The sequence below is a fragment of the Tachypleus tridentatus genome, chromosome 10 (assembly GCF_004210375.1).
Source record: "Tachypleus tridentatus isolate NWPU-2018 chromosome 10, ASM421037v1, whole genome shotgun sequence".
In the NCBI taxonomy this organism is placed as follows: Eukaryota; Metazoa; Arthropoda; class Merostomata; order Xiphosura; family Limulidae; genus Tachypleus; species Tachypleus tridentatus.
This window is the reverse complement of record NC_134834.1, coordinates 33,755,360-33,780,961: the sequence shown is the minus strand read 5'-3', so window position 1 is coordinate 33,780,961 and position 25,602 is coordinate 33,755,360. Positions and strand designations below refer to the sequence as shown.

General features: G+C 32.1%; 1 protein-coding gene across 1 annotated transcript in view; it reads right to left on the bottom strand.

Moving 5' to 3' along the window:
* Nucleotides 1-24,384, bottom strand: part of LOC143228333 (NACHT and WD repeat domain-containing protein 2-like) — a 42,880-nt gene extending 18,496 nt beyond the window's left edge. The window contains exons 1-8 of the mRNA XM_076459603.1: nt 24,321-24,384; nt 23,808-24,010; nt 18,770-18,972; nt 15,764-15,930; nt 14,794-14,877; nt 6,433-6,583; nt 5,904-6,072; nt 4,525-4,728 (exon numbers count right to left, since the gene is read on the bottom strand). Coding sequence (XP_076315718.1) covers nt 4,525-4,728; nt 5,904-6,072; nt 6,433-6,583; nt 14,794-14,877; nt 15,764-15,930; nt 18,770-18,972; nt 23,808-24,010; nt 24,321-24,384 — 1,245 coding nt within the window. The remainder of the gene's footprint in view (nt 1-4,524; nt 4,729-5,903; nt 6,073-6,432; nt 6,584-14,793; nt 14,878-15,763; nt 15,931-18,769; nt 18,973-23,807; nt 24,011-24,320) is intronic.
* Between the last annotated feature and the right edge of the window lie 1,218 nt (nt 24,385-25,602).

The following is a 25,602-nucleotide window of genomic DNA, read 5'->3' as shown; positions in this document are numbered from 1 at the left end:
TGTGTTAGAAACTCGGAACACGGCAGGTTTGTGGGATATTTGATATTTCGAAGAAGAATATATGACTATAGGTCGGTTTTTTGAAAATCTTGAAGGAATGCATGCTGTTATCTATGCCAGTATTTCAGTCCAAAACTTAATATTTCCGTTTTCATTAAATTCCATAGTAAATTTGATAAATTTGTTTTGTGAATTTAGAAAAGTTACAAAAGTTATCGTCTGGAGCTTGTCCAAAGACAAATCGCATCATCATCATATCTGTTTCAATAGTTGACATGTTTCGTTTTATTTTACCATTAAACAGTTTGTTTTCTAGATTATCCATAAACATGTCTGTAAGCAAAGTAGAGAGATGGGAATCCATAGGTAACACATCGCTCTATTTATTTAATTTACTAACAATCTGTTTACATTCGTTAACAGGTATACTGGTGAAAAGAGTACAAGCAATCTTGACACGTTAATTGGACAAAAATGTAAAGATACCTATGTGCTAACGACAAGAAGGTAAAAAAATAATAATTAAATAACCTGGTAATGTTAGGAGTGAATAGAAGTCTGAAAACAAGTCCAGAAAAAGGTCTAAACGACTAAACCAACTTAAGCTTCTCTCTACTTTTCATCCCACTTGTTTCAAGGTGAATGTCAAGGTTACTTTCGGTTTCTTTGGTTAAACGCATATATAAACCCTGTTTATAAACAATTCCATAAAAAAGGTTGGGAACCACTGTACTAGAGGGAAGGCATCTAGTTATTATCACTAACTGCCAACTCTTGGGCTATTCTTTTACAAAAAAAAAAAGCAGAACTGAGTGTCACATTATAATGCTCCCATGGTCAAAAGGGTGAGCATATTTGGTGTGATGAAGATTTAAACCTACAACCCTCAGATTACTAGTCAAGCATCCTCACCTGGCCATGCCAGATAACGTTTTGTTGTCATTGTTGTTGTTACCGAACTGCTGCCAAAAGTTTATATCCGTCTGCTTGTACGTACCACGGTTGGAAAAACAGTTTAATAACTTAGCTGGGCTGTTGATTAGCAAATACCACTAACTGCCCAGGTCTACGGAATATCAATGTATGTTAAAATTAATGAAGCATAAAATATCTATCAGTCTTAAGCACATTCAAAAATGTGAAATAATTGCAAAGAAATCTGACAAAATGATAAAACATGTTTTCATATGCAAAACAATGAACCTTAATTTACACTTGTGATCTTACCAGATAAATGTTTGCTACATGCCCATTTAATTCAACCACAACAAAAACATTATCATCACTTTCTTAAATGGAATTTGTTTTTTCAGGCAGATTAATTTCTGTTCATGATATGTATATGTATACATATAGATATGTAGTCACACATGTAAAACTGTCTTTGCTTTGTTTCTGACAGTTTTAAGTATCAATAATAAATATATATATATACACGTATGTGTACCATATAGAAATAGTGTTAGTATCTATGCTTTTTGACTTACTATACCTGGATATTTTCATATTGTTTGAATGTAGAATAAACGAACATTTTACGTTTTGAATGATTTAGTTACGAAGTTACAAAGTGAAAAACTACCATAATTAATAAACGTAGAATGAATACCTATTTTTTTAAACTGGCTACTTTTATAAAGGATGTGGATTTAAAATTAATGCCATGAAATTTGTTCCTTTAGACAATGTTGTTGGAAATTATTGTTTTAAAACATTTAATGATAAAAATAAGGTTTATGTATCTTAAAGGAAGATGTCAGAGTTTGGTATTATATATGTGATTCTCAATCTAAACGTTTGTGTAAATATACTAAAAATCTCTTAAAGAAAATATAAGATTTTCTCTTTATTGGAAATGTTCAACTAGAAAAAAGGTACTTCCTGTTCGTGTTGTGAGTAAAGTAAGTTATCCTATAAGTTTTTAAGGTACTTGTTATTTCAGGGAAAGATAAGAATTTCCTTGAAGTACTATTGGAATGCTAGCTTCTAAATTCCAGAAGAGCTTATTGCGAGACTCTTCCAGCAAGCCACATAATGAACTTTCAAACATTCCCCAACTGATATGGAATAGTTAAGGTGAAATACAACGCTGTGAAAGCAATAGAGGGCTCCCACTTGCATTATCTACTGTGATCAATGTTGTGATATCCACATCAGCTCGCCTCAAGCTTCGTCTTTTAACACGCACTACGTTTTCAGTGGAAATTTCTTATTGTAATATAACAAGGCGTAGGTGTTATAGTTAATACAAGTAAAATAAAAAAGCTAGAGTGTTGGGAAAGCAATAAATTCTCATTATAGGATTTTTTTATTTCAAAAAGGGACAATGCTTTGAAAAAAAAAAGCAAAAATTTTAAAGCTAAAATTTTAGTAAAGGAAAATTACCACCAGTCTTTCGAAGGTAAAGTACTAAAGACAGGAAATTTCCAAGCTTAATGAGTCTACGAATGTACGAGAAAAGCAGAAAAACCTAACACACGAGGCCGTGTATCTTGATTAAACAGACATAACATAAGGCAAGAAAATAGTGAAGTTTCGAAAGTAATTGATGAGGCTTACAGTAATTGAATTATTCATTATAATGGATTGTACTCTTTAAAAGAAGGCACGATAGCGGTTATTTTGAGTCGTTCTTTTTAGCTTTCTCGCACAAACAATAATCTTAACTAGAAATAGGTTACGCGTAATGTTGATTAATAATTCATTAATTTATTTCCAAGAATGATTATCATTTGATATTAACATGCTGTTTTTTACAATTAACTGAACTTATTCTACAAAGCCAGATGATGATTAGACGGTACTAATTTTTAGCTTAAACAACAAGTACCCTGATGATATTAGTATTTAGACTAATATGATGTATTTTAATATATCAGTAAACCAGCCAAAGAAAGTCAATGAGCCAGAGTTGCTATGTGTTACCAAAATACAGTTCTTCTAATGGAGAAAAGTTAATGGGATGTTTTTATGTGCTGAATTTTGTCTATTTTATATCGAAACAAAAATAATATCTAGGACACATCGTTTTATATTTATGTTAAAGATATATTTTGGAAAAAATTAAATAGAAACATGAAATGACATGTACGTGAAGTTTGAATTAATTAGAATGATCAATCAATAATTCATTCCGTAGATTTTGGTAATTTTTCCTGTATATAACCAGTTTATGTTATTTGCGGTTCTGTATGGCTGTTTTTCTTTCCACGTAACTGTTTTTTTTTTCTTTTTATAACAGATACGAAACGAGTCTTCTGAGTAGAAGCTCAAATCGGTCGGCATAATTGAAACTTTAGCTGTTGTGTAACTGGTTCTGATATTATATTCGAAATATTTTTCAAAACAATTAAATGGCAGAAAGAGACATTTCAAAATTGCAAAAAAGAGAGAAAATAAAACTAAATAGTGACCATGTGATAAGGGAAGACGGAGAAGTCTATTAACAAACAAACAAATAAAAAGTGCCACGTAGAAGGAAATGTTATGAAAATAAAAAAACAAAAATAGACTTCATAAATTACAGTTAGAGTTTTGGGAGTTTGGGAAACGATAATATATGTGGCTTTTCTTGCCTCATATATTATGTATGAAAAAGGAAAAAAAAACAAAAGCTGCTAAGCATTTAAAGGAGTAAGATTTTAATATGAAGGATAGAAAGCTTAGAAACAAGTTGGTTAATAAAATGAAGCTCTTGACGTAGGATTCTGCATTTGAAGTCTGTTTTAATAAGAGTAAATATTTTATTTAAAAAGAAATTTGTCAGGCCTTATCTATCAAAAATAAGGAATACTTCAAAAAAAGAACAGGAGGCAGGAACCTGAAATATACGATTTTACAATGTAGCATTTATTTCAGTAATACATATGATCAGTTTTATTGAATTTTTTAAATATATCGTAAAGAGTCGCTGAGGTCGTACCACAGACGAAGTTTTAATAAAAGCTTATTTGTTTGATGGGCAAAATAATGAATGTTTAAGACTGATATAGGACCAAACTAAAAAAGTGAGCTGTTTGTAAGAGGACCTATAATAAAACTATGCAGTAATTGTTACTTTTGATATTTATTGGTGAAAGTCTCACGCGTAGGTGAATACACACACCAACCTTCCGTTTAAGTAGGAAGTAAGAACATAGCAGGATATGAGTTTCATTGTTTGTTTATGAACAGTAATAACCTCCTACACTCACCAGCATCGTAACTATTCTCGTTACTCACGTCTTCACATTATAGTATAACATATACTAAAGCCAGAAAATAAAATAACACAGGTTATTCATTACTCTGAGCATTAACTTTTCCAATAAATTTAAGTTTTATGAATAATCTCTGTAGATATAAATACACGTGAAAAGAGTGCGCAGTTAAAACTGTTCAATAAGATTGGATACTGGTATCAGAAACTCGAGTAATTTATTAACATTTGTTATTTAATGCATGCAAAGTAGGTCAGTCTAAGATGCAATACAACAAAAAAATATAAGAGGAAATAGAAATAAAAAGGTTCATTTTCACACATACTTGAGAAAGAAGAGTTGACTTTCCTGAACCATTACGACCACATACTACAATGGGAGTATGACGTATCTTATCCTCATCCACTAGCATGAGCTGTTGAATATGTATTAAGGGCCCACAGTCACTGTCTAAAGACTGGGACACTCCTAAGGCGTGGAGGTTCTGGTGGGCGTTAACTAGGTGAGTTTGAGACTCGAGTACCACTTCCTAATTTAATATTGACAAAAAAGTATACAAGTGTTAAGTCGTTGTCTTTGCAAATGTCTGTTCATCTAAAGAAAAATACACCTTTTTACGTACAGCAAGATAAACCTGATCACTGTCATGTATCTCATTTTATTACAAAACTAATGACTGTTAATAAAGACAAATTATCTGAAGTTTTGTTTTAATCACGTATTTTGTGATGTTATTCAAAACTAATTCTGATTTCAACTTTATTTTTTATGCATCCTCTTTAACAAAGCAACAAACTTTCTGTCGTCATTTAAAATATTTCTTTATTGTTGTTTCATTTATAACGCTTACAACAAAGAAATAAAGTATTGAAATAAAGAAAACAACAGAAGACTATCCATTTAATTACAAAACAAAATCGAGATTTATGAAAAATCCACTACAATTTATGTTTGAACAATGTAAGTTTATTACAAAAAAACTGTGATGAAAACAGAAATTGTTCATAAAGTATTGTTTTGTAACACAAAGCTACAGAATGGGCTTTCTGTCCATCGTGGGACTCGAACCACGGATTTGAACATTTTAATTCCAGCAAACTTACCATTGACTGACATGGGGACAAATTCTTGAACGTCTACAAAATATGTGTAGTAAAAACTGTTTTTTTGTTGTTTTTTTACAAAGAAACATTTTCTATGATTTAGTTGAGAATTAAACACGCTATCTTTCTCACTCGATATTTTTGGTAGCCCCCCCCAGGTGGCATAGCGGTATTTCTGCGGACTCACACCGCGAAAAACCGGGTTTCGATACCCGTGGTGAGCAAAGCACAGATAGCCCATTATGTAGTTCTGTCCTTAACTCCAAACAAACACTTTTTTTGGTAACTCTTAACAATATTGACGTATTTACGTATTAACGACGAATTGTTAAAACAAATTTCTGGAACATAGAAAAATCGCTTAATGCTCGTCTTATCACGCAAGAAAAAAATTTATACATTAAAGAGTAAATGAAGAAGGAGAAGAAATAAAAAAATCCCCACCAATTAAACCCTGTGGCTAATGTTCACATGTAATCAAATATTTCTGAACGTTGAGCGAATTAAGAATAAAAACCTTATATATTTTGTAATTCCTTCCTCATATTAGGTTTTGTACTAATCGGATTACTAAAGAAATGGAAACAGAATTAATACAAACTTGGACTGATTTTCTTATGGTCAAAGGAAGGCCTTCCCATTCAGGTGATGAAGTAGTGGCGTCACTGACTAGTCCTTTCAGAGTAGACAAAACACTGTCTCCAAACTTTTGAAGATAATTGTGATGCTCAGGAAAACTGGGATCTATACCACATTCTTTCCAGGGAATGCTAAATAACAATATTGATAAAATACAACTAGTGATAAGTCCAAAATTTAATTTGCTTCAAAAATTTCTTCTTTTAAGTTTAACTTGTGTAGCATATTATAGTTTGGGACAATGGTATTTTTTTTTCTGGTGAAATATAAACCATTAGCACAAAGTACTTTACTTCAAATTATGTAAAAATGCAAGAACCGATTTCTTTAACGCTACGATCAAATCGATTTCGTGATGTTATTAACATTTTGTGAACTTACTTGTATTCTAGAAATTGTAAGTAGTTTAAGTCATTCGAATATTTATTACATTATTTTAAATACCGCATTTGTTGAAATTAGAGGACAAAGAAATACCAAAATATACTTACCTGAAGTAATGAACGTTTTTCCTCTCAACAGAAAGGATAATGTCATCAATCAACCCTTGAATACCACTCACACTTTCCTCCTCGAAGGTAGCGCCCTCATGTGATGTAATATCAGCATAGTATGCGGCACAGGGGTCTGAAGGATTTAGACCTGTAGAAGTCACGAAAGAAAAACAACATTCAATACCAAAGACCTTCAACCCTTAAAAGAGTTCCCATATATCAAAACTATTAGTAAAGAAAATTCAGGAGAAAAATTCGTTTAGCTGGCAATCGTTGTCTTGTTTTAGAAACTGTGGCAACAACTTTAGTAAGGGAACATGTTACAAAGTTTTCAAAACCACATTGTCTGCAATAGTATTTGAATGTGAATAAAAATGAAAACCTTTCTAAAATTCCCATAAAACCTCTATAAAAAAGTCATATCAATATATAATATTTTTAAGCGAAAGAACACAATACAATAATATCTATTTCTCAGAAATTTACGTGGCTTTAGTATAGTTAAAACAGTAATAAACAACGTTTTTGTGTATAATTATTATGTTCTTGTATGCTACAAGTTTAACTTTTACAAAAGCAGTATAAGGAAGCTATCTACTATAAGCACAAGCGCAGTAAAAACAAAAACAAGAGCGCCCTTTTAAAAGTTTCTGCATAATCGATAGTTCCTGGTAATCAATGCAGACATAGTTTTCTGTTCTCTAGCTTTCTGTTAAATTGGTCGCTAGATGCATCGACAAAACTCGCTCTAAATTACCAAAAGTATGCGAGCAAATGTTTTTTAAGTTCAGCCTTAGACTTGTGCAATTTTGAAGTTAAACCTTTAAAATTACTGGTAGAAATATTACAATAAAAATGATACAACTGAACGAAGCTATACTGTCATATTCTTCAAGGTCCGAGGCTTCTCTGATAAGATACACAAATAGCATAAAGTCAGGATCGTACTAGACGTTACAGTCCAATACAATCGCTATTAGTGCACGTAAAACCACCTAAAGGCCCAATAGTGAGGACAAACACCATTTACGATATCCTTTGTGAATGCTGACTCCAAAAATTTGAAGAAATAAAATGAAACACGAACGAAGGTTAGAGCTAAGAAGTATAATACACATACAACACTTGGCCATTCTAATTTTTGTTGCAATAGCCCATCATACCAGAGGAGAATAGCATGTGGTAGATTGGAGCAATACTAAAACAGTATGATATGAATCATACTAAGAAAAAAGAAGATGAAAGAAGCCTTCTACACTCACCTAACTGAGAATTGACTGAGTAATAATAGCACATAAGCAGTAAAAGTTACAAACCTTTCTTTAAAAGATTCATATAATTACTTTATTCATGTTTTAATAAATAAAGAAACTTTAATCCAGAATAGTGGGGATCGAATCTCAGTCACTACCAGCACAAGCATTGTCAGGACTCAAAATAGGATAAAATTAGTTATTAATTGGTATCTAGATATAAAAGTTACTAATTAATAGCTTGATTTGATGATCGTTTAGAGAACTCACCCTGACAATTTTACAATAAATACTTAATCTAATCACTACACAGGGGCTCGACATGGCCTGGTGGTTAAGGCATTTAAACTTGCAATCTTAGGGTCGCGGGTTCGAATCCTCGTCACTCCGAACATACCCGCCCTTTCAGCCTTGAGACCATTATAATGTGACCGTCAATCCCACTATTCGCTGTTGAAAGAGTAGCCCAAACATTGGTGGTGGTTGGTGATGACTAGCTGCCTTCACTTTTGTTTTACACTGCTAAATTAGCGTAGATAGCCCTCGTCTAGCTTTTTACGAAATTCAGAAAACAAACAAACAAATCATTACACAGGAATGCATAATGGATTGTTTATAAATATAACTATGCACGAATTCTAATTATTCGAATGAAATTCATTTCAATACCAACTAAACCGAAAACAGTCATGTCTACAAACATTTTAATAAGTGCATTTTTCTAGATATCTTTGATGTTTCAATATTCTCCTGTGAACGTTTTCGTCTAAAAGACATATAACTCTAGTTTTGGCAAATTACTCTCTGTTTCTAATGATATTTTTATTACAAATATACAGATATTTCTTTGTATCCTTACCAGCTCGCTCGAGCATGACCTAGTGTTTAGAGTATCGAACTGTGGAAACGTATTGTCACTAAACACACTTCACACTTTCATCAGTGAGTGCGTTATAAGAGTGACAGCTAATACTACTATTCAATTAATATAAGTAACGAGTGCTTCCGACCATATTCTTTCACTTTGTTCTATAGTTAAAAATTGGGAACGACCATGTCTGAAGTATAACCATCTCTGACCAGGTCAAAAAATCCATTGTATGTATAATAAGACGTCGTTCGGGTGAACAAGCAAACAATCCTTTGCAGTTTAAGGTGTGTAAAACAACAACATTTTTCAAAAGAAGAAAGATCATATGTAATTACTAAAAACGAGGAAACCTTTATTGACATAAGCACTGTTCCACTATCACCTACAAAAGATCTGAGTACTCATGCCTACGAAAATAGGTTAAGAAGAAACACAATGACAAAAGTTAGTCACCACTCAAGGTGTTTTTCAACACTTTTGTCTTTTTTAGCTAATGGTGATACAAACTTGTTTGCTTGTTTTTGAATTTCGCGCAAAGCTACTCGAGGGCTATATGAGCTAGCCGTCCCTAATTTAGCAGTGTAAGACTAGAAGGAAGGCAGCTAGTCATCACCATCTACCATCAACTCTTGGGCTACTCTTTTACAAACGAATAGTGGGATTGACCGTCACATTATAACGCCTCCACGGCGGAAAGGGTGAGCATGTTTGGTGCGACAGGGATTCTAACTCGCGGCCTTCAGATTACGAGTCGCACGCCTTAACCTACCTGGCTATGTGGTATGAACAAAAACGTCTTTTTTATTAAGTAACACCCAGGAGGCGACTTCAAGTACTCAAAACATAGTAGTGTTTGTTTTTTAAGGAAGCAGAGAAAGTTTTCAATAATCAGTGATGACGAGAAACCCACTTGTTGAGAAATTTATATGCAAAAACGGCTCGTTTGGGCTGAGAAAACACTTTACATAGAAGAGCGAACAACGTTTCGACCTTCTTCGGTCATCGTCAGGTTCACAAAGAAAGAGGTAACTGACCGGAAGCTGACCACATGTTTGAAAGGGATTGTGTAACTGTGTGTCGAAATGTAGAGGGCGGTATTAGATGTTTGAATATATAATTTTATTTATTATATTAATATAGGTATAAAGGCGTTCCTTTATATTGGTTTATTTTGGGTTTAAGTTGTTGTATAAGTAAGGCTTCTTTAATTTTACGTTTGTTTATGTTTGTTTCTTTATTTAGTATTTGAGTGTTTTCTATGGTTATGTTGTGTTTATTTGACTTGCAGTGTTCGAAAACGTGTGAAGGTGACTTTTATGTTCTTTGAATCTGGTTTCCATTTTTCTACTTGTTTCTCAATATAGAAGTCGTGGCAGTTTTCACATTGTATTTTATAAATAATGTTGGTGTGGTGTTTGTCAGTGTAGTTTTTACATAGTATAGACCTCAGTTTTGTGCCGGGTTTTTGAATAAATTTGGTATTAATAGGAATGTCATATTTTGTTACTAATTTTGCCAAATGTTGGTTATTTGTTTGCTGATGTCGGGAATATATGGTATACAGTAGTATATGGTTTCGTGGTTTTGATTCGTGAGCTGTATTTACTTTAGTTGGTTGATTTTGCTTTCTGTCTAGGTGTGTGCGTATAATGTTTTCTACGGTTTGTGGAGGAAACTTATTGATGTTGGTGAAGTATTGTTTTATTTTGTCTAATTCATCGTTAATTTTATCTGGTGAGCATAGTTTTATGGCTGTGTTTATTTGGTTTCTTAGTATGTTGAGTTTTTGTTTTGTTTCATGTGCTGAGTCCCAAGGAATGTATAGTCCAGTATGGGTGATTTTTCGGTGGATTTCTGTTTGAAATTGTGTATCAGTTCTTGTAATTTTGAGGTTAAGAAATGATATTTGATTGTTTTCTTCCTGTTCACATGTGAAGTTGATGTTGGGATGTATAGAGTTAATGTGATTGAAAAAATTAAGTATGTGTTCTGTAGATTTGAATCCCGCAACCGTGTCATCTACATATCTATACCAGTATAGTGGTGGATGTAATGCTGTGTTAATTGCTTGTGTTTCAACTTGTGTCATAAAAATATTGGCTAGAACTGGTGATACTGGGTTGCCCATGCTTAGGCCGTTTGTTTGTATATAGTTTTGGTTGTTGAACATGAAGTTTGTCTTTATCGTGGTGAATTCTATGAGGGTTGCTAACTGGTTACTGGGAATTTCTGTAGTTGGGTTAGGGTCTCGGATATAGAGTTCTAAGGCTATCTTGCAGGCTTCAGTGGTTGGAACTTCTGTAAAGAGGGATATAACATCGAAACTGGCCATTAAGGCTTTATGATTAAGTTGATTTAGATTAGACTTGAAATTAAAAGAGTCTTTGATAAATGAGCTGGCTGATGTTACATATTTGGAGAATGCCCATGCTATGTATTTACCAAGGTTGTAATTAAACGATTCATATGTGGACATTATTGGTCGTAATGGACAATCTGGTTTATGAGGTTTGGGGATGCCGTATATTTGTGGTGTGCGTGAATCGGTTTTACGTAGGTAGGAATAAAGTGTTTGTGAAATTGTGTTGGCTTTTTTTCATTTGTAGTAGTAATTTGTTCAGTTGCGTCTCGTGTGTCTTTGTTGGATTTGTGTGTATTGGTTTAAATTTGTTCGTGTCTGATAGGATGTTATTCATTTTTTGGATGTATTCATTCGTGTTCATTATGACTATAGCGTTACCTTTATCTGCTTTTAGAATTTTTATGTTTTTGTCTTGTTTTAGGTTTTTTATGCAATTAATGTCTATTTTTGTAAGGTTGTTTTTCAGTTTTCTGTTTTGTGAGAAAATTCTTTGAAAAAATCGTTTAAGATGTTGTTTTTAGGTGTTTCTGGAAAATATAAATTTGTAATTTTACCTGGGAAGGTTGGCTGTTGGATGTCAATAAAATTATCTAAGTTGTCTTCTTTTGTTGGTTGTTTTGGTTGTTTCCTTGTTTTTGTTCTCTGTAGAAAGTATCACAAGTCTCCTGGCTAGGTCCTCTAAACATGTTTTGATTTCTATGGTTGGAATGTACCTAGGTGCTATAGCGAAGTTGAGTCCTTTGTTAAGTAGATGTATCTCGTCTGTGTTTAATTGACGGTCGGATCTGTTAATTATGAGGTTAGTCAACGGTTTGTCGTTTTGGTGTCTTTTCTGTTGTTTGCATCTTAGTTTTTCTAGTTTTTTGTTGTGGCAGATCTTTTGTCTCTGTCGTTTTAGTATTGATTTGGTTTATGTTTCGTTGTATAAGTCCGTAAATCTCTGGTTTAATGCAGCATGCCAGTTGATGGTCTAGATTCATTTTTTGTTTTGCAAGTCATGTAGTTCTTTGTATTTTGTGTTCAACATGGCTTTCAGTAGTTTTTTCTGTAAATTTTGGATAATGTTTGTGTATGTATTAAAATTTTTTGAAAGTTTTACCTTTACAAAATTAGGGGTTAGTTGTTCTTTTCTACATTGTTGAATAAAATAAATGTCATTTCTTCTATTAATAATTCGTTGGTTTAAATTCCTTAGTTTCTTAACGATCGTGTGAGCGTGTACTGTTAATAGTGGTGTACGGTATGCTAGTTCAGACATAATGGTAACAGGTAACAGGTAAGTACAAATACACTGAGAAAAACACAAAAACTTACACTTCTCGTACAGTCGCCGCGATGAAACAATAATCAGTGATGACGAGAAACCCACTTGTTGAGAAATTTATATGCAAAAACGGCTCGTTTGGGCTGAGAAAACACTTTACATAGAAGAGCGAACAACGTTTCGACCTTCTTCGGTCATCGTCAGGTTCACAAAGAAAGAGGTAACTGACCGGAAGCTGACCACATGTTTGAAAGGGATTGTGTAACTGTGTGTCGAAATGTAGGGGCGGTATTAGATGTTTGAATATATAATTTTATTTATTATATTAATATAGGTATAAAGGCGTTCCTTTATATTGGTTTATTTTGGGTTTAAGTTGTTGTATAAGTAAGGCTTCTTTAATTTTACGTTTGTTTATGTTTGTTTCTTTATTTAGTATTTGAGTGTTTTCTATGGTTATGTTGTGTTTATTTGACTTGCAGTGTTCGAAAACGTGTGAAGGTGACTTTTTATGTTCTTTGAATCTGGTTTCCATTTTTCTACTTGTTTCTCCAATATAGAAGTCGTGGCAGTTTTCACATTGTATTTTATAAATAATGTTGGTGTGGTGTTTGTCAGTGTAGTTTTACATAGTATAGACCTCAGTTTTGTGCCGGGTTTTGAATAAATTTGGTATTAATAGGAATGTCATATTTTGTTACTAATTTTTGCCAAATGTTGGTTATTTGTTTGCTGATGTCGGGAATATATGGTATACAGTAGTATATGGTTTCGTGGTTTTTTGATTCGTGAGCTGTATTTACTTTAGTTGGTTGATTTTGCTTTCTGTCTAGGTGTGTGCGTATAATGTTTTCTACGGTTTGTGGAGGAAACTTATTGATGTTGGTGAAGTATTGTTTTATTTTGTCTAATTCATCGTTAATTTTATCTGGTGAGCACTGCCACGACTTCTATATTGGAGAAACAAGTAGAAAAATGGAAACCAGATTCAAAGAACATAAAAAGTCACCTTCACACGTTTTCGAACACTGCAAGTCAAATAAACACAACATAACCATAGAAAACACTCAAATACTAAATAAAGAAACAAACATAAACAAACGTAAAATTAAAGAAGCCTTACTTATACAACAACTTAAACCCAAAATAAACCAATATAAAGGAACGCCTTTATACCTATATTAATATAATAAATAAAATTATATATTCAAACATCTAATACCGCCCTCTACATTTCGACACACAGTTACACAATCCCTTTCAAACATGTGGTCAGCTTCCGGTCAGTTACCTCTTTCTTTGTGAACCTGACGATGACCGAAGAAGGTCGAAACGTTGTTCGCTCTTCTATGTAAAGTGTTTTCTCAGCCCAAACGAGCCGTTTTTGCATATAAAAGAGAAAGTTTTCAGTTTACTCTTCTAAATTAATCAGATCTTTTTATTTTAGAAACAAAAAACCCATTTGAAGTGACAAAAACAAGTGTAATAGCTGGTCGTAATTATGGCGTAAAATAACTATTTTTTTTTTTTTGCTACCTTTCTCATCGAGAATTCTTAATGGTAGAATATTCCATATAAAAGAATACATATGTTGAGCCGGCCAACTACATGAGTTACAGGTGACTGAGAGGAAGTTCAAATATTTATAAATTTAAACCCTACCCTCCTTGTGGCTGTGAAGACTCAATTGCGATTCCAGATATTTCATATTCGCTTTGCAAAATTGCTGAAACTAAAAAAATGGAAAAATAACAAAAATAGAGAGAACTGTAAATTTAAATGTCTGTATTAAATTCAAAATAGTAAATAAAAAGTATGAACTTCAGGTTCACAAGGTATAGAGTAGATATCATTGGCAAATAAATGAGCGTATCGTGATTAAAATAAAGTTGTAATTATTATTTTTTCGCTATAGGTAGCTCATGACTAATATGCTCGTTAAATCTTAGAGAACCCAGAAATTTAATATAAAATAATGCAATTGGAACTATTCTGCTCTTTAAATTTTTTACCTGAATTAATTTTGGTCTAAGGCAACTGGACCATTCAAAAAAGACTTTTAGGCAGTGTGTTGACGTGCTAAATAGTTTCATAGGGGATGATATTACCTTTTGTCTAGTTCATATGAAATTATTGATCAAGTTTAAACGAACGCTGTTAAGCCTAATTTGCAAGTTTGTGGCTCAGTCAGTTAATTGGTAGATTTTAACCAAATAATTTAAGATATTAAAAAAAAAAGATCATCCAGATAAAGTTCTTTATATCAATATAGATTTGTATAAGCTTATGTAATTTGTTAATAAAATTTACTTAAGTTATTCGTTGCATTTGATCATGTCAAAATCACGTAATACATTTAATTTTCATGTTTAAAATGTTTAAAATCTCTGGAACCTCCACCCTCCAAAAAACAAACAAACCAACAACAACAAATAAAACAACTAAAAATGCAGTGAAAACATGTTTTGTGAAAACCAGAATAATTCGATTACTTACTGAATTTTTCTTTGGGGAAAATATAAACAAAAATAAAGGTTTAAATTAGTGCTAATATTACCTAGCAATAAAAATAATAATTGGCCAAAAGGTCGAATTTATTTAGTCTCACCTTCAAATTGTCTGACAACACACGTGATTTGATGTCCAGCTGATTTTGACAGTTGAATAGCTTCATCAAGATGAGCATGCACTCCTTAAAAAACAAAAACATCCCACTACTTAATAAACAACAGCCTTCGTATAAGATAAATCATTACATAATGTTAAATGTAAGAGGTAGTACTTATTTTAAGGAAAAACTGTTTATGAGTTGAATATTATTAGGCTTTTCTTCAAATTTACTTCTTGGACGAATTCAATCAGTATTATTAAAGCTTTTAGCACTTTTTTAGTAGCGGAATAGAACAGTAAATTATTCCTACTGTTAGTTACATTGATTTATTTATTTAAATTGCAAGATCTAATAATAGTTGTAGTGTTGTTCAACGCTTCTTCTACTATCTAAACGTTTACATGTTCAACCATTATTAGTATGTTAATCACTATCAGTATTAGCTACACCTGCAGATTCAACAAGCACTGTTAAGGTTACATACTTCACTGTTAGGGTTACGTACTTCTTTCCTCTAGCAGGTCCAGATAATCTTAGTAGTTGGTAAAAATAAATGTTTAACACTAAACTTGTGAGCTTAGATTTTCTTATTAGTGCCAATCACATCTATTTATTGGTTGCACTTGCAAGTTTAGGCAACTTTAATACTGTTATATGTTTTTTTATTATAAACTATATTGGAACATCCTGATAATCTTCGTAACTTTAAACACTACTATCTGCTATTCTGGATTCAATCCGTTTTAGTATTGTTAAGCATTTTACCAGAAACACTGGCAGGTTCATTGAACTTTAGAAGTGCTAGACATTTTTCTTTTGTTAGATGGATTCTTAAACTTGCACAAGAATGTGTTGAGATATGGGCAAAAATAAACGTTTAATGAGTAGACATATTTGAAGTTAACTGCGCTTGAAAAAGTGAATAAAAGAGATCGCACGTAAGACACAAATAAGCTTCCCTACAGACCTGACATGAAGTACCTTCTTTGCTTCTGACGATTCACTTGGTTGATTAAACCTTCCTCGAAAGCCACTCGAGCGCCATATTGAATTATTTTCATTAAATTTTCAGAATCTTCAGTCCAGCTCTGCATTTGTTGGAGAAACTGCTTTTTCTTACAACGGTCAGAGCGCCTGGTGGAAGTATACGGCATGATTTATTTTTTATAAGCAGTCTTAAGTAGATAGCTGTTCTGTTTTCTACCTCTGAAGGTAAAATTTCTCACAAAAACAACAACAAAAATCCATATCACATTTACTTCTCATACGATAATTTCTATTTCTATTTTCTTTATTAATGATCGCATACAACCACTTTTATAACTTACTTAACTAAAATTATAAAGCTCCATCTATTGGAAGTTTATTTAATGTTGTGAAAAATTACGACATCTAAGTTTGAAATAGTTGTCTTTTGAATGGTTAGTCATTTTTAAGTTTCGATGTAAATACGTAACGAGGACAGGAGTATATTGCACAGTGTTTTGTAAATGACAAAATTTGTCCATGAAATCGGTTAGAACTGCATTTCTTTTAGTAACTAGACTTTTTTGGATACAGGTCTTCCTTAGGATATTTGTGCTCAATGATACAACACTCGATTCATGCTGTACGTAGCGTTTTCCGAGTAAGATTATAACCAAAACTTCGAGACGAGGACAAATAAACAAAACAAATCTACGAGAGACATTGTTTGTTTTTTTCGAATTTCACACAACATTACAGGAGAATTCTATGTTCTAGCTGTCTCTAATTTTGAAGTGATAGACTCTAAAGAGGATAGATAATAAATATCGCTACGAGTTTTGGAATTGTGGATGATTTATGAAAGTGACAATCAAATCTCACGAGCCAAAGAATTGGTGGTAGGTGCTATTCATTTATTACCTACCCTCTTTAGAGTCTATCATGATATTTTAAACATCACATTTCCATTTTTTGCTTCATTTTGTCTAATACACACAGATACTGTTTGTTTTGTTTTTGAATTTTGCACAAAGCTACTCGAGGGTTATCTGTGCTAGCCGTCCCTAATTGAGCAGTGTAAGACTAGAGGGAAGGCAGCTAGTCATCACCACCCACCGCCAACTCTTGGGCTACTCTTTTTACCAACGAATAGTGGGATTGACCGTGACATTATAACGCCTCCAGGGCTGGGAGGACGAGCATGTTTGGCGCGACGCGGGTGCGAACCCGCGACCCGCGGATTACGAGTCGCACGCCTTACGCGCTAGGCCACACAGATACTGACACACAACTTCCTTATAGTTTCACATATAGTTTCAAAGCAGCTTCATGAAATTGCTTATAATCATAGGTATATATGTATATATAAGTCAAATACTGGTAGTCTATAGTTTACAGTTTGATATGGCCAGGTGGTTAGGGCGCATGACTCACACTCTGACGGTCATGGACTCTAACCTCCGTTCAACCAAACATGTTAGCCATTTCAGCTGTGGGAGCATTATATTTTGATGGTCATTCCCAACAAAAGAGTAGACCAAGAGGTGGCGGTTAGTGGTGATGACTACTGGCATTATTTCTAGTTTTTTTACTGCTAAGTTAGTAACGGCTAGAGCAGAAAATAGCCCTCATGTATCTTTGTGCGAAATTCTATCCAAACAAACCATAGCTTACGTCGTAAATTTTGATGTTATACTTTCATCACGGACACTTGCTAGTTTCCTGTAGTTGTTTCAACCAGTTTAAAACAATTTAACCAAATGGCTTGTGTGCTTGCAATGAATTCCCGACTTGAAACTAAATTAATTCATGATACTGGATATTTCATTGTTCGGCAATTTATATTTTTATTTAACCCGTTCTTTTTCGTACTTGGAAGTAATAGCTCTTAAAAACCGATATCTTATAATTATGATTATATCTCAAATACTGAGCGTATTTATCTTTGTGGTTTGAAATTGGTATATTCTTTACTAACTATAGATGTGCTACCTGAACGGCACGTTATACATTACATGGAACAAACAGAAAGTTCAAAGAGGAACTAATGTTTGGGCGTAGTTTAAGAGCTGCTGGATGAAAATATTCAATTATACTAATATTCAGTTTATATCAGTCCTGAAAATGCACGAGTACCTTACTATCAAAATGAGTATGCGCATTCTCTAAATTTCATGAGATGCAAACAAATTGAAGATGAAAATATAGTTTAGTAAACATTCTGTATAACAACGCTTTAGAAGATTATCAATGTTTTACAGGGATCTAACGTTAGATCGTAGATTTGTTTTGAATTTTGCGCAAAGCTACACGAGGGCTATTTGCACAAGTCGTTCCTAATTGAGTAGTTTAAGATTAGAAGAAAGGCAGCTAGTTATCACCATCCACTGCCAACCCTTGGGTTACCCCACGGCTGAAAGAGAAAGTATGTTTGATGCGACGGGGACTCAAACCCGCGACCCTCAGATGCCTTAACCACCTGGCCATGCTGGGCTGTGTAATATGTATTACAGCTACTGCTAATAGAGTAACGTGGTTGACTGTCAATTTCATAACGTTTCACAGTTGAATGTGTGAAGAGTGTTCAACGGCATATCGAAGCTTGAACCTTGAACCTTCTGATCCACAGTCCAGCCCCTAACCACTGAGCATACCAATGTAAATTAATTTCGGGTATTTCTGAGAACTTCTATTTTGTATATAACGTTATTATTTTTGTTACCATGTTATTTATTCCGTTCAACTGTTTGTCGTTGTTTTCCAAAAACTGACAATTTTATGACTAATTGCTAAAAAACCGATAAATTAGACCATACACTGCCACTGCTAGTTAAAGAGATGCCAACAAACACTTCCTGTTTTAAAACGTGGATATCAGGCAGTGACTGAATAAAATAAATATCCTTTATTTTTCTAAACCATCTAACGCCCAATGAATTAAAAGAAAACTCGTGGAATCCTAAGATTATTATACGAAAACTGATGTTGCAAAGTTTTTTTCTCTTACCGGAGTTCAACATGTTCGTATTTACTTTTAGGAGGTTGAAGGATGTATGCTGGTGGAACCAAATTAGAGTTACACTTGTACCATTGGTCCAAAAGGGCTACATCTAGGCCTGCATCAAATGAGGCATTATAAATGTGATTGAACTCGGAGGATTCAATGCTTAGCGGTTGAGGGTATGGTCTGTACTTATTTCCCACGAGGCACTGAGAAAAAAGACGATAACAGCCATCAAATAAGAAAAATATTTCCCTTAGAACTAGAACTATATTTCTTTAAATAGAACCAATATTTTTATTTAATAAGAATCAATTCAACAAACACAAATCATTTTCTTTTCATATTGTATATTATGAGGATTAATAATAAAAATAAAAGGTTCATCATTAGGTTATTTTACAGTGATAGAAGTATTCAAACAGTCTGCATTTTTCTACATTTAGTTTATTTTACAGTGTTAAAATGCTCAACTAATCAATATTTTCTACTTTTGGCTTATTTCGCAGTATTAAAATGCTCACCTAATCAGTATTTTGTGCATTAGGCTTATTTTACAGTGTTTAAATATCAAATAATCAGTATTTTCTGTATTTGGCTTATTGTGAAGCTTTAAAGTAATAAATACTTTTAACTCGAGCGCTTTTGAAAAATGGACCTGAAGAAACAAGGTCACGCTTGGGTTATAGGGTAGTTATTATTTTGTATCAAGACTTCTTGAACCTACTTGTTTTTCTGATACCATGAATAAAGTTTAAAAATACTCAAACAATAATTTTGTATATTTGGCTTATTATACAGAGTTAAACGTGTTCAACTAAACTGTAGCTTTTACAGTTGGTTTTTATACAGTGCTGAAACAATCATCTGTACTAATAAGAATAAAATAAGCAAAATCTAATTATACTTAACTTCCTTTCTTTGGGAAAAGTATGCTTTACCTGACACTTTAAGGTATAATACCAACAACTCGTTGAACACATGTCGCTCGATTTGATAAATACCGAGAAACAGAGATAAAAAAAATCTAATGTTATTTATCGAAATATAAGACGGCCTAGAAGAACTTTTAAAATACCATTATAAGCAAGAAATCACGTGATCAGCAATAACCAATAACATTTATTATTCGATACTGAAGTCATCTTGGGCTGTTATAACATGATAAGCTTCCGAATGTGTAAAATATGTTTTATCGATTTTTTAAAATGTTATTGTATTCTGGACATTCAGATATAGTTGTATTGAGGTTGACTGACTCCAACATATAGATTTCAATGCTCTGTTTATGAAATACTTGCATTTATTTTCGATATTCTAAAACCTAAAAATATCAAAGCTAGATAACGTTTTCATATTTGCTGTAGAGGAAATATGCCAAGAATATTGCATGATATTCACGCTTGGCATAAACTTTTACTTCGTGAATAGTGAAGGAGAGAATGTGAATATAGGAAGGTTAAAAGTTGAAAGCTGGTCATATTTACAGAACAAAGTTGCCCCCTGCAAAACCAATACATCAGAAAATAAAAGTTTGATGTTTTAATTTAATGGCTGATTCAACAAAATATGTTATTATAAAATAGTAGGGTAATTAATTAATTTACCTCCACTATTCACATTGTAGCCCTGTTTGAAAAACTACATCGTGTTATTTAAATATCAAAATATTAGCAAGTATCAATTGACTGAATTCAAGTTCACAATAAAATAATATATTGACAATTTGGAATACATAAAAGGATTCGAGGAATGTTCTTCAATAGCACCTAGCGGGAAAGAATAGAATTATTTATGTCGTTTGTTCATATGACACTGTTTGTTAACATTGTAAAATATCTTGAAACATTTTTCAAGAAAATTGATTTTCTTTAACGGATTAAATTATTATTGTTTTCTTAGTGGGCTCAACCAATTGATCCATCGGGCGACAAAAGATAAAAAGAAAATGAAATAGGTGTTTCTAGTGATAATACCAGAGGATTTTCATTTTTGTGACGTTTCTTTATAAACAATAGACTCTGTAACTTCAGCAAGGTTTTACTTTTTTTTCCAATCTTTCGTTATAAATAAAATGATCTCTAACTCCACACGTTTTTACGTCTTTTTGTAATGTTTCCTCATTAAAAAGAAATAAGAAAAGATTGTAAATTCACGTATTTATTTTTTTCCTAATATTTCCTTACATATACTTTTTACTTATAATTTATAATTAGAACAACCAGTAACATAATAATTTCATGCAATATTTATTTAACCAGTAACTCCAAGTGACTCTTACTGGTGATATTTATATTTCTTTATAAATAGAAAAAAAGCTGTAAATCCAGAGAATCCTTATTGTTTCTTGTAATAAAATATCTTTTGAGGAAACATCAGCGGCATATATATATATATATATATCACAGAAACGGCAGTCTCAGCTTATTTCTATGAGTAATGAGACGTTATAAACCAATTTATCCAACATCATACAGCAAGTTGATATATTTATGTCAATGTCTTTGTTCTCTGTTAACTTTTTGTAGGGTTCAGAATGACCGAAGAGAAATTGTTGTTATCGTGCTTTAAGCTGACACAACTGCTTTATTAGTGTGTGATCCGACGTCTAAATGATTGGATTTTTAAGGATTTGTTATTTTTCCATTTAAAGAATATGAATTTTAAGCAGATGTTCCAGCTTTGATTAAGTTGAATGAAGTCTTAAGAGTAGCTAAGGTCTTAACGTTTTCCTCTTTCTGTGACTCCATTATTAAAATAATTTGTCAGTTGCAGACACATTTTGGAAAGGATAGCTAAACTGAGAAAATACTGATAACGTTATTTACAAATTAATCTTGTAACATTTAACTTAATTTATTATTTAAATGTGTCATTTTTACAGCACTATACGTACTCGCTTTAGAATTAGTTAGTAGAATATTCTTTTACAAAATTACTAATAATTTCTGTGTATGCTTATTTCCACTTCGGTTGTGGTATGATTGGATTTAACGAATATTTTGAAATTGACGTTAACGAAAGTCTTGAGTGAACTACATAAGATAATCTAATATAAACATATAGTCTAAAGTTACACAGTGATACAAATAATACCAGAAATTTAAATCCAGTGTTACATAACCAAAAAGTACAATTACACAAAGAATACAAATAAAAACTCCACAAAAAGTGTGAGACTGAACTAAAAAACATTATTTTTAATACTTTAGGTTAATTTTCGAAAGATGGTAAGAATGTTCATCTGTACTAACAAGTGGTTATGTTCTAGTAATATTGACAATAATAATGATGTAATTGGAATGAATAATCAATTGACGATTTATTTAATAATCTGTAAAATTACGTGATTCGTCGCAATAATATATTATAATTATAATATTATATTTATTATATATTAATATTAATAAATATAATATTATATTTATTATAATATTATAATTATTATATTATAATTTCAGCCGATAATAAACATATTTCGATCAAACGGTAGAAGACAAAGACTATGTTCGTATTTGTATGATAAGCTAATATTTCATGGTGGATTATTGGATTTTCTTGGTGATGTTTTGTGTTTCAGAACTTCATTCGTTTGTGAGAAGATAAACGAAATACTGATTTGTTTTTTAGTAGCATTTCTTTTAGACATTTAACAAATTATTAGAACATAGATCAAAACAAGTATTGACGAATTTAATTTTATTAATTTTATCATTTATGAAAAGAGAAACGAAATATTCGCCTTTTTTAATTGTTCTCTTTCAATATTTTATCAAGCTCTTGAAGTATGTACTTGAAGTACATACTTTCAGTATGTACATTACTGTTTCTTTTGGTTGATTTTGATTAAAAATTTTATAACCTAAAGCAAAACCAAACATTGAGTATTTTTTAAGGAATCACTGTTTCAAAGTCAACTGTCAGAAAAGAAATAAATAACTTATTTCTCGTGTCTTTTTCTTTAGAGTTTTAAAATATCATTAAAAAAGGGAAGTGTGTGATTTCGTAGATGAATTTTGCTTCAGGGTCTTTAAGAGAAAAAAGAAAATAAATACATGTCTCCATGCTTTGTGGTTGGAGATTTTGACCACTAACTAGAAGACAAATATAATTTTAGTTTCTGTCGATGAAATTTGTTCAAAAAAAGAAAAAAGAAAATAAATACCTGTCTCCATGCTTTGTGGTTGGAGATTTTAACCACTAACTAAAAGACAAATGTAATTTTGGTTTTCATTGATGAGTTTTGTTCGAAAACGAAAAGAAATATGTTTTTCTACGCTTTGTGCCTGGAGATTTTAGCCACTAAATAGAAGACAAATGAAATTTTGGTTTTTGTCGATGAGATTTGTAAAAAAAAGAAAAAAATTATGTATCTCCATGCTTTCTGGTTGGAAATTTTAACCAGTAAATAGAAGACAAATATAATTTTGGTCTTTATTGATGAGTTTTGGTTCAAGAAAAAAAAAAGAAATATATTTCTACAAGCTTTGTGCTTGGAGATTTTAGCCATTAAGTAAAAGACAAATATAATTTTGGTTTTTATTGGTGAGTTTTATTCAAAATTCTTGTTTACTTATCAAGGACATGTTTGAACCTATTGAAAGTATGTTATTTTACATTTTCATGAGACTCTAAAACAGGATTCACTTGTTTGTGTTTTCATCTTTGTTGATGTATGTTTTGTGTTTGTGTTCTTATAGTAAAGACACATTGGGCTACCTACTGATACCACCGCGGGGAATCGAATCCCTGATTTGAGAGTTGTAAACCCGAAGACTTACCGTTGTACTAGTAGAGGACATTGATGGATATATATTTTCCTACAAGATACATAAACATATTACATTAATTAATGAGCGCCTTAGAAGATTATTCAGATTTGTTGCATCCAGAACTTCTCTATTTTTCTTAATCAACGCTTATTATACATGAGCACGTGACATTGTCTTAAGTGTCTGTATATTAAAATGTACCTGTGGTAAGTAATAGCTACCAAGATTGTTTGTCACGTAAAAAAAAAAGACTACCGGAATTATCCACATACCAGAAAAAAACATCCTAATGAATCTCGGTAACAGGCCTTAATTTCCCGCATTTGCTGAGAATACACTGTAGGCTCTAAAATGGAGTCGACGTCAGTGCCGTGTTGAATGTCTATAAACTCCACGTCAATACCCAATGTTGAACAATGTCTTTGGAGTTCTGGAAACACCACTTCATGCAGCTGACGACGCTCATGTTCGAAATCTGAACAGTTAGAGTTAAAAAAACAAAACATGTGAAGATATTAAAAGCGCAAAATAATGAAAGAATGAAGAGTATAGTGATGAAGCATTACTGGCTTATAGCCAATAATTATAAATGTAGCTAACGAAGTCCAGTAAAGTAATGACTGAGAATACCAGAAATATTTTCTAAGTAACTTATTAAACACAATAATAATAATTCTTAATTCTATGACCATATTACGTGATATAGTAACTTAGATTTCTTTAATTTCTATATAAGTATAATAGCACTGTTTGTTATCTGTTTTATATCCATATAGCTATTTTACAGGGTGTGGATGGATCTTCACCAAACTTGGCATGAAGGTTCGTTAAGTCCATGGGGAGATTCATGCAATCTTTCTGTTTAGCATTTCGTGTCTTGCAGTTTGTGTGGGCGTGTTTTAGTTGTTTTTTCTATAAATATAAAAGGGAAACAAATTTTCATGCCCTAAGACAACCTTGCATATGTCACGAATTTACATAACTTCCGTCCAGAGAACAGTTACTCCAACTAGTTCATGATTGATCTCGTTTGATAGTACGTACCTATTCAACGAACAGTCTAATCTCAAAATGCAAGTAAGCAGGTTAAAAAGATAAAGGTTTTTAACCTTAAAGAGCAATATATTAATGATCCGTTTTTGTACATAACAACTAGATTTGTTAAGAAATGTCATATGTAATTACTGAACCGTCTTTATACGTATAAGCTAGTTTTGTTAAGAAATGTCATATGCAATTACTGAACAGTCTTCATACATAACAGATAGTTTTGTTAAGAAATGTCATATGTAATTACTGAACCGTCTTTATACGTATCAGCTAGTTTTGTTAAGAAATGTCATACGTAATTACTGAAGCGTCTTTATACATAACATCTAGTTTTGTTAAGAAATACCATACGTAATCATGACTGATTTGAAAAGTATTACTACATTTCGAAATAAAGAAAAACAACAAAACATTTCACTAACTTAAGCACATAAATATTTTTTTCATGAAAACAAATTATATTTTATACAACTGAAAGATTACTACTTCGCTGAACTGATGTGTATAACTCCGAATAAAATGTCAGTTTTCATCTCATACTAAATTACTTTTAAACTGGGAGAAAAATCTTCCAATACAATTAAGTAGAGCAACCTATAAAATCAACCAACTGAAAAAAAATTAAAATAAATCTCTTCTCTTTTTTCACTGGTGGTTTGTCTTCGGTCAGTAAACTTGAGAGGTGATTAATAAATAAATCTTTCTAATACCTAATCAGAGATGAAGAAAGCTCACTAAGTATATTTCGAATCAGATTAAGTATTTAAATAAAATGATGTCATTGGTTTTATTTTTAAAACACTTTGTATTGACTTAAACACTTGTTAAGGTGAATATGATTTGGTTAAGATTTTAAGTAGTGAACAAAATACATCTTGGAAAACCACTTATAGGCTCAATCTACATTTTAAAGAAATGAAGATATCTTGACACATCTGTGACTTAGTCTTGCTTTACTGTGGAGGTGAAGTGAAGATAATCTGACAAATCTGTGATTTGATTCTGACTGATATGATA